This window comes from Micromys minutus, assembly GCF_963924665.1.
Source record: "Micromys minutus genome assembly, chromosome: 1".
Classification (NCBI taxonomy): Eukaryota; Metazoa; Chordata; class Mammalia; order Rodentia; family Muridae; genus Micromys; species Micromys minutus.
Window position 1 is genome coordinate 156,818,336 of NC_137969.1, and position 15,566 is coordinate 156,833,901.

A 15,566-nucleotide genomic window follows, 5' to 3' on the forward strand; every position below is an offset into this window, starting at 1 on the left:
TCCCATTCTTCCCTTCTTTCTGTGTCCCAGAAAGTCAGAGTGTGATGCGCGGGTGCTTGGTCCGTGTGTCATTAGCCAGAACCAAGCAACTCTATGGTTAGGATCTCTGACTTCTGCCCCATCTTGGTAGTTTTCTACCTTTGAGTTTACCTTTGTGCAGAGTCCTTTCATGCTGTCTAAATCTGAATGCATCTTCTGTCCCTACAAGGACTCAGATTGATGGTATAAAGTACCCTTCTGTATCCTGTAGGACATCTACTGAAGTCAGGGTCTATGACTCTCCATCTGTGTGGCCCACACCTTGTACTCCAGATCTGGCTGTAACACTTAGTGAGTACTTTCTATATGTCAATAATCACCATCACCTACATTGACCCAGTGAATCCTCACAATGCTCCTAAGACTATTATCCCCTTGAAGAGGTAAGAGCAAAAGTATCACAGAGGTTGTGTAGCTTGCTCCAGGTCATCCAGTAAGCACGTGGCAGATCTGGGATTTCGTCCCAGGCATCGTGACTCCCTGAGTCAACATCTCAAGGCCGCTTTTGGACTGCCTTTCTGTTTGTTGTTTTGGAGGTGATGGTTCTTAGCCAGGGCATCAAAAGAACCTGTTTGCCAACTCAGGGGCAGAAGGTGGAATGCTGGTCACCATGGTAACAGAACCAACGGACTGCACCAGCTGCTGAGCCCTTGGGGGCAGAAGTTCTACTGCTGGCGGGAGGAGGCTGGGTTGGCATGGGGCAGTGTTTGAGGTACCAGATGCATTGGGAGGACCTGGAGGAATACCAGGTAGGTAGTCGGGTCACAGATTTGGGGCGCAATTAGGAGCTTCCTAGGGCAGAAGGGACGGAGAAGAGAACTCTTGGCTGATGTTTAGACTCTGCCAGGCTGGCAGTGATGCCTCTTATGTTTGCTGTACTTTTATTCACAGACCAATGCTTAACCCTCCTCATCCTGTTACCTCCTGCCCCAGAGCCCAGGGTTTTGGCTTTGGCTCAAATCGACTCTGCTAGTCTGGGCCACTTTGCCTTTTCCCTGTGACATGGCCAGGAGAGTAATGGCATCATCCTGCTCTTTGCCACCTCCACAGGCCTGCTCCTGTGGGCTTCAGTGTTATCACGGTACAGTGAGAGCACCCTCCCCTCTCTTTCACAGGCTAGGGGGTTATTGGACTGAATGGGGGTCTCCTCTCTGATTTGTTGCAGGCTCTGACCTTCCTAACGAGAAATGAGATTCTGTGGTGAGTAAAGACCCTGGTCCCCCTTTTCTTCTCCCTGAGCTGGGTTCCTTCCTGCTATGGTTTTACTCTGGACCTGGATATAATCTCTTCTCAGAACCACACAGCCCTAAAGTAGCATCTGGGATGGACAGCAAGTCGTGAGAGTCCACTGGAACAGAAGGAGACATCAGACTCAGGCTACAGTGCTGTTACTACCACCCAAGGCACGGGTTCTTCATAACTGTTGGGATTTCTTGGGGCAGTGAGGAACATGTAGAAAGGCTTAGAAAGTGTGGGGAAAGCCTGTTGAAGCCATTCACTGGTCTAATGAAGCTAGAAGTATCATGGACACTCATTTGGCTACCTGTCCCTCTCCTTTCTGCTCCCACTCCCCCAATTCTTCTTCCAGGGCTCCTTGTATCTGTGCCAGATACAATGGGAACAAAGAATGTATTCTCAAGCAGGCCTCTGCCTTGTGGAAAACCTCTTGGCCAAAGTCCTATTCATCCAGAATGGGGTTGTGACAAATGGCTTTATAGGGTATGAATGGGGTGACCAGGATAGATGTATTTGTAACCAGGTGATCAACCAAGTTGTGTAGTGTATATAAATCAGTGTTCCAGGACACTTCCGGAGAAAGACAGTGACCGTTTAGACACCGTCCTGGACACACACACAAACATACACACATACACATACACACACCAACTCTTGTCCTCATTGGCTCTTCTTGAACTGAGCATCCCCAAAAATCACAAGCATTAAACTCTTCAGGCACAATAGGGGTAGCTATGTGATGAAGAGCTATGGATGCCAGGAACAGTCTTGAGTTTTTGCTACCTCTCCTTTTAAAAATACTACTTATTTACTTTTTTTCCTATGCTGAGAATCAAAGCTAGGGTTTCATACGTGCTAGCCAAGAACTCTACCACTGAGTCACACTCTGAACTCACTTTTTTACACAGAGGGGGAAAAAAAAGTGGCAAAACTCCAAGGGAGCTGTATCCTACTACTTACCTAATCCTTACTGATATGTTCTAAGAAGTAATGTATGCATAAACATAAAACGAGGAAAAGAAGCAATGTTGAAACACGACTAGAAAATCTAAATAGGACGCAAGTTCTAAATGCAAAGCAAATGCCCCCATTCTCTCCACAGGCCCTTCCTCCTGACTCGGCTCCTGCTCACCATCAGTGCATCCTCCAGCCTCCCAAGAGGATGGTCCATGCACACACCTTCCATGAGTCCCTCACAAACTTGCATCACTGCTTCTTGGGTCTGCATCCTGTTCATTTTGTTCTGTACCTTTTGTCTTTTTTTTAAGTTGTCCTCTTTGCCGGTTTTATATGAAGCATATAGAAAACCTTCCTCAGTGACTCTGCTTTCATGAGCTGTAATTTAATACCAGACCCTGTTGTGGATACTTAGCCTGTTGGGTGGCTGTGATGATGGTGGTGAGGATTCAGGGAGAGAGAGATGGCACCCATGTTTTCCCCTTGAGCATTCTCCCTGTTTTCCTGCACTCTGGGTTAGCCTCCTGAGAAAGAGGTTCTTGGAAGCAACCCATCCTTAGGCCCCTCCCACCTGAACTGACCTCCCAGGTCTTGAGGCAGCAACTGTTCATATCCTCTTCCCAGCCTGCTTCCATCCCCATCAAAGGTGCATATTATGGTTTGAATGTAAATGTGCCAGCAGCAGGCTTGTGTGTTTGAACACTCGACCTCCCACTGCTGACTCTGATGCTATTTCAGGAGGTTATGGAATAGGTTTCAGGGGGTGGGGCCTCACCGACAAATGGAGGGCTGTGGGGTTATGGAAACTTCTGTTTCCAGACCTCTTTGCTTCCTGATCCACTAGGATTTAATAGGCCATCCCATAAGTCCCCAGGACTACAGAACCAACATCCCTGCCCCAGCAACCCTGCTTGTCTTCACCACTAAGAGCCATACCCGTTTGAAACATGACCCAAACAAACCCTTCCTCTTATAAGTTATTTCTGTTGGGCGTTCTGTTGGAGCAATGAGAAAAGCAACCAATACAATGTCTTTATGTAACTGGCCTGGCAGAAATGAAGATATTCTAATGAGACACCATGTGTCTCAATCTATCAGACTATTCAAATAATAGAATAGGAATTTCTCCAGGAGTCTCAAGCTGAGAGAAGAAAAGGGTACAGGCCATCAGGGGAACTTGTCTCCCTGAAAGAGGTTTCACACAGTTCTAACCACTTGTCAAACACCTTACAGGATGAGAGTGAATCCCAGATAATGATAGGTCAGAGATAGGTGCCCCACCTTGATCGGAACTGCTTAGATGCACACATGTGTATATCCTCTGCTCTCTATCTGAACTTTGGCCTTGCTGAAAATGACTTAGAGAATGGCTGAATCCCTTTGTCCCTCTTCTTAATATGGTACCGTTGAACAATTTTTTTTCTGTTTTCCACTATTAATTTGGTTCCTTTAATTGGCTTACAAAGGGTGGTAGGTGTCCAGACCTAGCTTGGAGCATAGTATGTGACCCTCCCAAGTTCCCAACAGAAAAGGCACAACTTCAATTGTCCTAATGTTGCTAGGGAAAGGTGCGCATCAGCTCAAACCTGTCCCACAAGCTTCTGTTGAAGCTCTTTCCGATCCACCCTGACTGATGGCTCCATTCCTGAGCACAAGGAGCCATGCCTCACTCTGGGTAGCTCCTACCAAAAGGCTTTTACCTTTGGAGCCATGGGGAAGAGGAATAGGTTACGTAGTAGGCGTTGGGTACCCTGCCTAATGAAGTTGTAGTGGAGGATGTGGTGGCTCAGCTCCCATTCTATATCTGTCTCTAGACTTGCACACCTTCAGATAAGATGGACAGGAGTGAGGGACAGAAACTCCAACATGGCAGGGTGATATTGGAAAAGGTCCTGCTCCTTCAATAAAGGTGACACCCCAGCTGGAGGAGGTCATAGGCTGAGGAACAGCTGAAGATATGGGTGAGAACCTCAACTGATCAAGGTACTCAATGGCTGGGGTTCAAAAATGAAGAAGTCACATTGACTTGGTCATTCTACCTGCATCATGATGGCTCAGGAAGCGTTGGTGCTGATTCACTCACCAGCAGGATGCTGTCTTGAGTGGCTGGAGCCTCCATAGAGAACCTTAGAAGTCTGATGTTCAAGTTTACAAGATTAAATCAGGAAAGCGAGGTCCATGAAGCTTCAAGTCAACATGGAGAACAAGAGTGTCACTCATGTCTGTCCCTCTACCAAAGCAAGAGTAAAGGCGTGTTTTCTGTTTTGTTTTGTTTTGAAGAAGAAAAAAAACCTGTAAGCACACACACAAAAGCCATAGATGAGAAAGGCCAACAGATACATGAGAAGTACCATGGAGATGGGACCCCAAAACAGACTCAGCTGAGCAGAAAGCTGAAAAAACCCCATCCACAGGGCCCAGAGTGACAGACTCAAAACCCAGAAAGACCTAGGGAGCTTAAAATGCTACGATGCAGAGTCAGGCAAGAACACAAAGGGAAACTGAGGGTCTCGGGTGAGTCTACCTCTTGCCTGTGATTCACTTGGCATCCTACCCTGCTTCAGTGTGAGAGGAGCTCACAATCTGGACAAGAATCTCAGCCAAGCACAATGAAGAGCAAAGGGATCTTACATTCAATCTTCAAAGCTTTGCTGTCTGACTTGGAGGATCTCTACATGTCAACAGGTTACTAAAGAGCCTATACCGTAATGGCAGTTCAGAATGCAGAGACAAGAAGAAGACCTTCCATAGGAGGAGGAAAGGAAATGATAGAGTGGGTATGGAATCAGAACAGATTTAGACTTTCATGAGAAGACATATCCTTTCAAAATTCACAGGAAAGACATTTCTCATTGAGAACAAAGTTCCTAGCCAGTCTATCAATCATGAATGTAAGAGGGATAATGATATTTTTACTTGCAATTAAATAAAGGGTATAGATATATCTGAGACAGCTTTTTGAGGATTTGCTTAGCTAAAGTTAGTAATCAGACTCAAAGACAGAGAAGCAGAGATCCTACCAAATGGATGGAAAAGTTAATTACAAGGATGGTAATGAGGAAAAGCTCAAGCAGGACAATAGAAAGAGCCCTGGAGAACAATCAGCTCTTTGCGGCACTGTAGAAAGTTTGGTGGATGAACTAGTGACAGGCATACTGTAATCTGAGAAAAAGAAAACAAGGCCATGTTTAACTCTGGGAAAAACAAAAGGCTTGCAAGAAAGAGACCGTAATCACGTTACACAGGGTAAACCAGCTGTGAGCAATGCTTGCATAATAAATAAAATATAACAGTAATACGGTAAATACAGAATATCGATTCAGGCAAATTGTTTTAAATTGGGACGTTGGGAAAGGAGACATATAGAGAGAAATAAATCCTCCTCTTAATAGGGGCATGTCGCAAGATAATGTCTATAATGAAACGGCACTGACAAGTTGGTAGCATTAGCACAGTGCTTAGAAGTGTTATATAAATATTAAGAAAAAGAAGCAAGAGAAACAATAAGCTGTTTGTAAAATGCCTCTGGAGAACAGAGTGGATAAGTGTAGGGTGCAGGATATAAGTCATGCTGACTGCGGGCTTTATAGTGCTTACGTTTTTAGCCTGTTGCAGTGCATTGCTTTGGAAAACTAGACTGAGAACTAGAAGATGCCGCTGGCTTCTGAAGTAAAGATGGTGATACGCACAGATGTGTGAGCACAGTGCCTAGAAAGAAACAACACATGCTGCAGGAAGACGAGATCCTCAGGGGCAAATGGGGTCTTGGGCATGTCCATTTTAGGGGTGCATCATGGGTCAAGGAAGAAAAAAGCTTAGACATTGACTCATGGTGTGGGCTCACAAAACACCTACCTAGCAATGTCTAGTGGAGACAGGGCCCCCGTGAGCTGCTAAGGTCAAGCTGGACTAGACCAAGCTCCAGTCACTCTTGAACAGTTTTTCTTAAGGGACCTCAGTGATGGCCCAGCTGAGTGGTGGTGGCACACTGGTAAAAACTATGAAGAAATCAATTTGGGGGGGGGCAATCTGTGTAAGGTGTCTCACCCTCTTCTCCACAAGAATAAGCACATAGAGGCCAGGTCACCAGCTCCTCATGTACTGTAACTGGAGGCTGGGTCAGCCTGGCACAGGACGGCACAGGCTGGCACAGGCTGAGCCCTTTGGATGAATCTATGATACTTTGGAACCTCTGGGTTAAGGATGGGTCTGTTGACATGCTGTTCCCAGACCCCCGATCAGGTTGGTTCTTCCTCCCACCTTCCCTCCCTCCCTCCTTTCCTTTCTTCCTGTTGGGGGTCTGACCTTAGGGTATCACACCGATAGGCAAATGCTCTGCCAAGCCTTTTATGAAACCTCCTTTTCTTCTTAGCATCCTGGAGAGTTTCTAGTCTCCATTTCCTGTTGTAGCCATGAGCCACTGAGGTTCCCTGGAGCAGCTGAAGCTGAAGCTCATACAGTACAGCAAGGTTTCTTCTTGGGAGCCAAGAGCCTGGGTTTGAGGCTCAGCTCTGCTGCTTTCTAGCTGTGTGCCTGGGCCTCGGTTTCCACAGTAAAAGCCAATGTGAGAGGATTCCACACCCAATCTCACAAAGCCATCATTACTCCAAGGAGATGGCAGGGCACTGTGTGAGCGGTATGCACCCAGCTCAGGGCTGAGCACAGGCAACCCTTTCCACCATGTTAGTATTTCCTGTCTGCAAATGAGGAAACTGGCTCAGAGAAAGCGATTTTCCCGGGATCACACACCTGGAAGATCTGCATGGTGCTAAAGAAGGGCCATTTATAAATATGTGTAGGCAAGACCAGAAAACAGCAGGCTATTGGCCTACGAGGTGGAGAAGCCCAGATAGCTGATCCCAAGCAGAGACCAGTGGCTCACCCTCAATCTCCGATCTTACTCTTGCAGGAGAAGCATCTGGAAGCTTGTAGTTTTGTAGATCGGTGTAGTTTTCCCAGGCTTGAATAAGAACCCCAAGGTGAAGTGGGGGTACAGACCCATTTACAAATTTACCGCAGGATTTTAACAGAGAGTCCATTTGGGACCCACTAAACTAAAAAGTCTCAGAAGCATCAGCAGGTGACAGGAAACCAAGAAAAAGAAAGATAGGGGGGTACAGGCTTTCAGAGTCATGGGTATCTGACTAGGGGGACCCAGGCAGGGGAGTCACTAAGAGCCTCGTTTTTCGAGGGAAGCAAGTCTGTGGGGTGTGTTGTGGTGGGTCCAAGGTTGCATGGAGAGGGAGTAGAGGAAGATCAGAGCGGGTCTCTCACTTCAGAGCCAAATGTGGAAGGGAGCCACACCCAGGCTGCCTGGCTGTTGGCAAGCCCAACGTGTGAGTTTCTCAAATGGCTTTGACTTTTGAGTCCATTAGTGATTAATTCAGAGCTCCATTTCGAGCTGGCTGATCCATATTTGGAGGAGGAGAACATTCTGTGGCAGCCATGATTCATCTGTGGACAGCTGGTCCCTGCGGCCGTCTGGGAAAACATGGAGTCTGGGCAGGACCCCGGCCAGCACTCTTGCCCAGCCTGAGGATAGGTGCACAGGGTATCTCTCCTCGGGGGGGGATACAGTGAGCCCCTCAAGGGGAGACAGCACAACTCAAATTACCCATTTTAGGGTTCAGTCATCCTCTCTTGTGTCTTCCCAGATGTATGACCTTGGGCATACTAGGTAAACTCGCTAAGCCTCAGTTTACTCATCCACAAAGTGGTCACTTACACTTTCCCACAGGGACTATCGGGAAGATGCTGGGAAGAACATGTATGCTCAGCACACAATGTGTGGTCAGGCATGGTGAGAACTGCCAGTCTTCCCAGTCTCCCTTCTCCGGGCTTCTGGGCGAGAGTTCCGGTGTCTGTGGCTCACACTTTAAGGTCCACACCCATGTGACTTTGGGCAGGTCATCTACTTCCTGTTTTCTGTTTTGTAAAGGAATGATCCCTCTCTTGGTAGGTCCTTGTTACAGTACCGACTGTGAGTGGTCACCCTAGGCACACATCAAAAGCCTGTATGGCCCAGGGGCGCTTAAACCTAACAGAGAGCAGGGAAGGTGACTTTGTTGGTAAAGTGCTTTCACAACAAGCAGGAGATATGAGTTCAGTCCCTAGAACCTGTGTGAAAATGTTGAGCACCACCTCTGACTCAGTGGGAAGATAGACAGAATCCCTACAGTTCCCTGGCCTAATAGTCTAGGTGAGATCAACAAAAGATCCTGCCCTCTCCCCTGCAAACAAGATGGAAAGTGTTAGAGGGAGACAGGGGACACTCACCTCTGGACTCCACAGGCACATGTACATGTGTTCTTACCCCCAAAACACACACACACACACACACACACACACACACACACTCAAAGTTAGATTGTTTTTGGCTGGGCATGATAATTGCTACATATGCTTAATTCAAGCACTTTGGGGACAGAGGCAGGCAGATCTCCATGAGTTCAAGACAAGCTTGTCTACATAGTTTTGGGATAAGCAGGGCTATACAGTGAGACAGTATCTGAACAACAGAGAGAGAGGTGGCGGGGTGGAGAGAGACTGCTGCAATTCTAACAATGACAATGACAAAATGCTCTTTTTGCCTGTAACTGCCTGCCCTTGCCCCTTAGAGGTCAGTGGGTATTGGAACCTCTAGCAGGAATGGCTTCTCTTTCTTCCTGTTGATCTGAGATGACTTTCCATCACAACACCTTCTAGAACTCTCTCCTAACCCCCCACACCTGCCTTTCGGTTCCTTTTTCATACTTACACAGAGCCTCCTGGGACAACTGAGGGTCTCTTACTAGATTGACAGGTCATGGCTCTCCATGCATCTCCAAGCCTTGGTACACCTCCCATTTCCCAGGCCCTCCCAATTCAGCACAGAGAGGTTGCAAAGAGACTGCCTTCCACTGGACAGCTAGGAACAGAACCCATGCCTACGGTCTCTGCTCACACGTTTGGAAGGTGAGGAAGGGATTCATATGGGTCTGTCTGCCTCATTAGTCAGCATCCCAGGAGAACAGAGGCAGCTTCCTCAGCTGCAGTCCTGGGAGGTGATGGAGGATGGAGAGACACCATAGAGGCTATGCGGGCATCTAAACACCAACATCCTGCCCAGGGCTGAGGTATCCATGGTTGGAGCTGCTGCTGCTGCTGGCCTCCTGGAAAGAAAACCCAGCTAAGAGCTGTGCTGGGGCTGTGAGCACAAGGGAGACTAACCCCGACCACTGTTCTCTCAGGGCTTCTACATTCCTGCTGGGACTTCTTCTGGGCTCAAGCCCATTTGGGAGGTTGGACACAAAAAAGCTGGTGGCAGTTGTTGGAGACCAGCCTCCCAGAGTGCCGAGCTGGGCAGGCAGCATTGTGGACAAGCAGAACCTTGTCTTGTTTTTCCTCCACTTGTCCACAGCTGAGACTCACAGGATGCTTTCCTCACCAGTGAGCTGTAGCAAGATGTCTGTCTAAAAAGGAAGCAGAAGATGCTCTGTATTCTCTGTTACTGGGCACTTGGCATGGGCTCCTCCTCTCTCCCCGACTCTAGTCAGAGAATCAGCCCTAAATTCTTCATGTAGTCATGTGACCCTAAATCCCACTGACTAAAATCCTGTCAATGAAGGGGCTGCAAGTTATTCACTCCAGAATGTGAATTAAATTGCTGGCTCCCAGCACTCTGCTGAGATTACAGGCTTGGTGTTAGAGAAAGGCAAAACAGAAGAGTAGAGGAAGGAAGGATGATTTTGAAGCATAAGGAGGATGATAAAAAGAGGCTGGAGAGCAAGGACACAATTTAGTAAGGTGTCTGCTACCAAGCCCGGAAGCCTGAGTTAGAAAACTGGACACACGTGGGAGGAAGAGTACACTCCTGAAAGTTGTCTTTGCTCATGTTGGGGTGGGGATATGCTTGGGCATGCACACACATACGCGCACACACACTAAATAAAAATGCAGTGATAATAAGGAGACTGGAACGAAGACCCAGAGAGGTGAGTGGGCCCCCTCCATTATCATCTAGCTTGAAGTTGTACAACAGCCAGAAGGTGCCATGTGTCTGAAGCCCTGGAGAAGAACCCAGAGAGGAGATAGAAACTTAGGTCTCTAGAGATATAAAGCACATGCACATTATAGTGACACCCTAATGCACACACAAGCATGCACGCGCACACACATCCACACACTTCATTTCACTTATGTTGAGCTTGAATCACAAGACAGATATTGATGGCTCTTTATCCAAATGATGAAGCCAAGGCTCAAAAGCATTAACTAAGTTGCCCAAGACCACGCAGCCTCCCCAGGTCTGCTGACTACCCTCGCCTCCACTGACTGCCACAGTCACTGGCCTTGTAGTCCCAAGAGCCTGCTGGTTTGCAGAGCCTGCTGTCCGGGATAGGGTGAGAAGAAGACAGGCCACTGGATCCCTGGGGCAGGGCTCCTTCCTACTGTTTGCTCAGTGATCATACAGTCATGAAACCCTATGTCTGTCATTTACAAAATTCCCAGGCTGCCTACAGATGGAGAGGGGCATGGTAAGGGCAAGAGGTAGACTGCTCAGGGCTCCAGTCTGTCTGGTTGTCAGCTTTACCAGCTGTCAGCACATGGATTTGGAACCTGGTTCACCAAGTGGCCTCTTTTCACCCTGCTGAGAATGGAAGTATCTAGATATCTCACCTAGATGTCACCATCTGTACCTGAGGGGCTGGAAGGGGCCATGGCAGAGTTCCTGGCAGCCCTGACATTCCAGAATGAAGACTGTGGAGCATGGCCCACGTGGCACACCGTGACATAGTCGCTCACCTTTCCCTATTCCCAGACCAGTTTTAGAACCCACATTGAACATGGGAGGATGGAGGGATGTTTCCTGTTCCATGTCAGTCCACCCTTAGGCGGTTCTCTTATTGAGGCATCCCCACATGAGCGTGGGGCTCCATAGCCCCCTTTCATTCCTATGTGACCACCAGGCTTCTCTTCTTTTTCCTTAGCATCCACGACACCTTCCTGAAGCTCTGTCCTTCAGGCAAGCATTATAAGGAGGCCACACTGACCATGGACCAAGTCAGCTCCCTTCCCGCTCTAAGGGTGAGTCCAGGATGGGGAGAGGCTGAAGCTGTAGTAGTGAGAGAGCAAAGTGGGCCTCCCATGTTGATTGTTAAAGAATGTCAGCTGATACCCTCACTCCCAGGGGCTCTGGGATTTACAGGCAGAGGGCTCATCAGAACATGGACTTCAAATACCTCTCGCACATGTCTATCTGCCTCTTGTCAGACCTGGGCAGACGGGTGTCCTGTCCATTGCCCTCTCTCAGGTGAGGACAACCCAGCCTGTCTCAGTGGTTGCCCAGATGAAATATCTCACTGGGCCTCCTGCTGCCATGCCTGTCAGGAACTTCTGAGCCTCATCTCATGATCCACCCTTTGGGCTCACCACACTCCACTTCTCACTGACCCCAGAGACCCTTGCACCATCTCACTCCTTTTGCCATTCTTTGTACCCCAAGTGGGGTGAGTAGAAATGTGTGGGGACCCATACAGGGCCACCAGGGGCCATCTTTCAGGCTGTCTGCCCAGCCTTCAGCCCGCCCTGTCTTTTGCTCCTACCACTTTTTGAGACTAGGGCTCTTATGAAGGGACTGAGAGTTTTCTCAGGTTCTTCCAGAAGAGAGGTGTGGATCCTGAGGACTGTCACCTTGCCTGACTTTGTTTATTCCTGTGAGTCCATGTTCCCAGGTGTTTAAAAGGAAGAAAGTACCCTGATTTCAGCTTTTCCAGTAATTCCTCATACAACCATCCATCCATCCATCCATCCATCTTTCCATCCATCTGTTCATCCACCTTTCTGTCTGCCCATCCATCCATCCATCCATCCATCTATCTGTCTGTCCATCCATCTGTTCATCCACCTTTCTGTCTGTCCATCCATCCATCCATCCATCCATCCATCCATCCATCCATCCATCTGTCCATCCATCTGTTCATCCACCTTTCCGTCTGTCCATCCATCCATCCATCCATCCATTCATCTGTCCATCCATCTGTCCATCCATCTGTTCATCCACCTTTCTGTCTGTCCATCCATCCATCCATCCATCCATCCATCTGTCCATCCATCTGTTCATCCACCTTTCTTTCTGTCCATCCATCCATCCATCCATCCATCCATCCATCCATTCATTATTCAGTGTTGCCCACCTCCCCAAGCCAGGGGTTCCCTCAGACATATTCAGCCTGCAGCCTGATGAGCCATGAGTGGCCATCAATAGCTTTGAATGAAATTCCTCACAAAACCCTTTTCCTGAACCAGCATGAGTATTCCTTTTGGTTTTTGTTGGTTGGTTTGTTTTAATTTTAGCTTTGATGTTATGGGATGTGTATGGCTCTTGAGATTGAGGTTTGTAGATGACAATGTCATTTCACAGTATCAAAGTCTGAACACACTTGCAAGAGTAACATGCACATTTCCCTTTGACTTTCTCTACTTTACCGGGCTGAATCCTGTACTCCATGTTCCCAGGACAGATGGGCAGGCAGGCATGTGCATGTGCATACACACACTCTGCTCTTGTGGTAAGACCTCAGTTTCTTCCTATGTGAAATGGGGGAGCAGCGGGGTGGCTTGGTGGCTCCTGACTCCCAGAAGCCTGCAGCTCTCAGCACTACCCCATGCCTCTCCATCCCTGCCTCAGTTCTGAAAAGACCCTGCTCTCTTCCAGGGCAGCCTGGCCAGAACCAGAGGTACACAAGAAGAGGACTCTCCCGTACTTAGCGGTTTTAATTAGAACATGTCCATGGTTTGTGAGAGGCAGTGTTGGGTCAACAATCACAACCTCAGACTTCCCTGTGCATCATTTGGACCCTGGTGAAACAAAGATCTGAGTGGCCATTATACAGTGAGGGGCACACCTTCCCTCCTGTCTGGGCCAGGATGGGCTATGAGGGTCTGTCTCAGAGATGAGGCCCAGGAACTGGGAGGAGAAACTGGCTACTGAGTGAAGATATTTTTAACTATTTAGTCAATGTGACATGGTCCCTGCTAAAGGCAGCCCAGGTCCTCAGGTATAGAGCAGGGTGGGAAACCAACACAGGGAGGGGAGGGGGCAAGAAATACAAGAACAAAGGTCAAAGACTGAAAAGGTATGGACAGCCGTAGAGCTGACCAAGGACTACGTGGATTTTCATCAGCACCAGAAGATAACTTTCTGAACAGGGAATGAGCTGCCACCACTGAAAAGGGCCAAGTGGGCATGCCAGGAGGCCCTCGGCAGGGGTATTCTGGCATATACTTGGTACCAAAGGGAGTCTGAACTAAATGCTCTCTCTGATCTCTAGTTCTGGCTCTGGGATGGGTCTTTTTCTCTTTGGGATCACATGCCACAAAGTGTCCCAGACTCTACTCCAAAACTGAGGTTTATTTTGAGCAGGGACTACAGATACCGACCTTCAGTTTTTCCAAGTAAGGACATTTAAAAAAATATGTCACTCATAATCACCATCAATTCACTCTAAAAACTGTTAATTTTAGCCGGACCTGATAATGCATGCTGTAATCCCAGCATTTGGAAGCCTGAGGCAGGGGGATGAGGGGTTCAAGGCTAGGCAAGGCTATATGAAATCCTGTCTTAAAATAGCAAAACACCAAAAATAAATAAATTAAAACATATACACACACTCACACACACACAAACACACATAGACACTTAGACACATATCTACACACACATACAGAAACACACACACATGGACACCCACCCACACAGACAGACACATACAGACACACACATATTCACAAACACACAGACACACAGACACATACACACACACACATACACACACACACACACACACACACACACACACACACACACACTTTTTGTCTTTGTCTTCTCTGTTATTATCAGTTGTCAGCAGCCATGTTGCTGGCCTCAGGCTGGACCTAAGGCTACACTTGTGTCCTTTACAGCCTCTGCCTGATCTTGGACAAGCAGAAACGTTGCAGCCCAGGAATGGGAGCTTTGTGACTACACAGGACCTTTTCCCGAGACAGGCTTGGAGAAGGGGCCTCGGGGAACTTTAGGGATATATATGGCTTGGTTAGGGGAGCAGGATGATCTCTGATTAATGAATTTCTGTTTTCTTACTTTGCATTTCATCATGGAAAAAGCAGATCTGTGCTTTAGAGAGCAAGGCATGAGAGTCTTCCGGGGAACAGAGATAACCGGAAAAGCCTGTGGACAAAGGCGCCTGCCGGTTGGGACACTGTGCCCCTTTCCATGTGGGGTTTTGTGCTCTGTTTGTCTGCTGTATTTGATGTCTTTAAAAGTCAATTAGCTCAATGTTTCTCTTCCTGTAAATAACAACCTCACTTTCTGTAAACACTGTGAGTGCGGCATGCGTGACTCTGGTTTCTGTTTTCCTGGCCCCCTGTCTTTGTGTCCACCTGGGATGACGGTGGCAAAGCCTAAGAGAACATAAAGTGGTCTTAAGGAAAAGGGTGTGGCAAAGGCTTGCCCCCTAGCCAGGCTGTCCCCAGCCTTTCTCTGCCCCACCCCCATCCCAACTATAAAAACACTGTTCGATTGCTCCGCTAAAATCTCAGCCATAGACTTCCTTTAAGAGGTGTTTAGATCTCTGCCCTTCCCCACAATATTCCCCCCCCCCTGCTGTCCCTGCTCTCAAGACTTCCCAGTGTCTTGATGGGACAATTTTAAGTAAAGGAAAATTTGGTGCTACATAGTCAGTTTTTGGTTATTTTTAATAATGATACTTGCAGCAGGCGACTTTACTGAGAAATTAAATTTAGTCCTACCTTGGAAGCCGTAGGCTGCAATGGGGGGCCGCTCTGTGGCTGTGCACATCACAACAGGGTCACAAGGATAACTCTCTTTCCCCCCTCTTTTAAAGCCACTATATTTTACTCACAGGAGCCCCACCCGAGTGATTTTCTCTGACTCAGCCACTTCCCAAAAGCCTCACTTCTGGGTACTGTAGTAAAGTGGGGTTTCCACCCCATTAACAAAGCTTTGGGGGATTAAACTGTCCTGAGCAGAGATGGGGGACAGTTGTATCCAGACCGTTAAGAAGAGTCTCTACAGGGTAGTGGAACAGGGTTGTTCCAAGCTGAGCTGTGGAATAAGATGTGGAGAATTTTCCTCTCTGCAGTTTCTTTGTAAACTGTTTTCCTGGATATAATCATTGTTTTTGTTTAGCTTTCTTTGCACATATCATTAACTCACCACTGGGGCTCCGCCAATCGTCTAAGTCTCCGAGAGTGTTCAGAAGGGTGGGTTTTCTGCACGCTTCATCTTCTCAGCCAAGTTTTCCTGGCACCTTATAATTGCTGTAGTCGGAACA

At 47.8% G+C, this 15,566-nt stretch overlaps 1 protein-coding gene across 1 annotated transcript in view; it reads left to right on the forward strand.

The window, feature by feature from the left end:
• Nucleotides 1–734: 734 nt before the first annotated feature.
• CIB4 (calcium and integrin binding family member 4) overlaps nucleotides 735–15,566 on the forward strand; it is a gene marked incomplete at both ends in the record, with an annotated part of 55,322 nt that continues 40,490 nt past the window's right edge. The window contains 3 exons of the mRNA XM_080938509.1: nucleotides 735–788; nucleotides 1,205–1,239; nucleotides 11,202–11,298. Coding sequence (XP_080794635.1) covers nucleotides 735–788; nucleotides 1,205–1,239; nucleotides 11,202–11,298 — 186 coding nt within the window. The remainder of the gene's footprint in view (nucleotides 789–1,204; nucleotides 1,240–11,201; nucleotides 11,299–15,566) is intronic.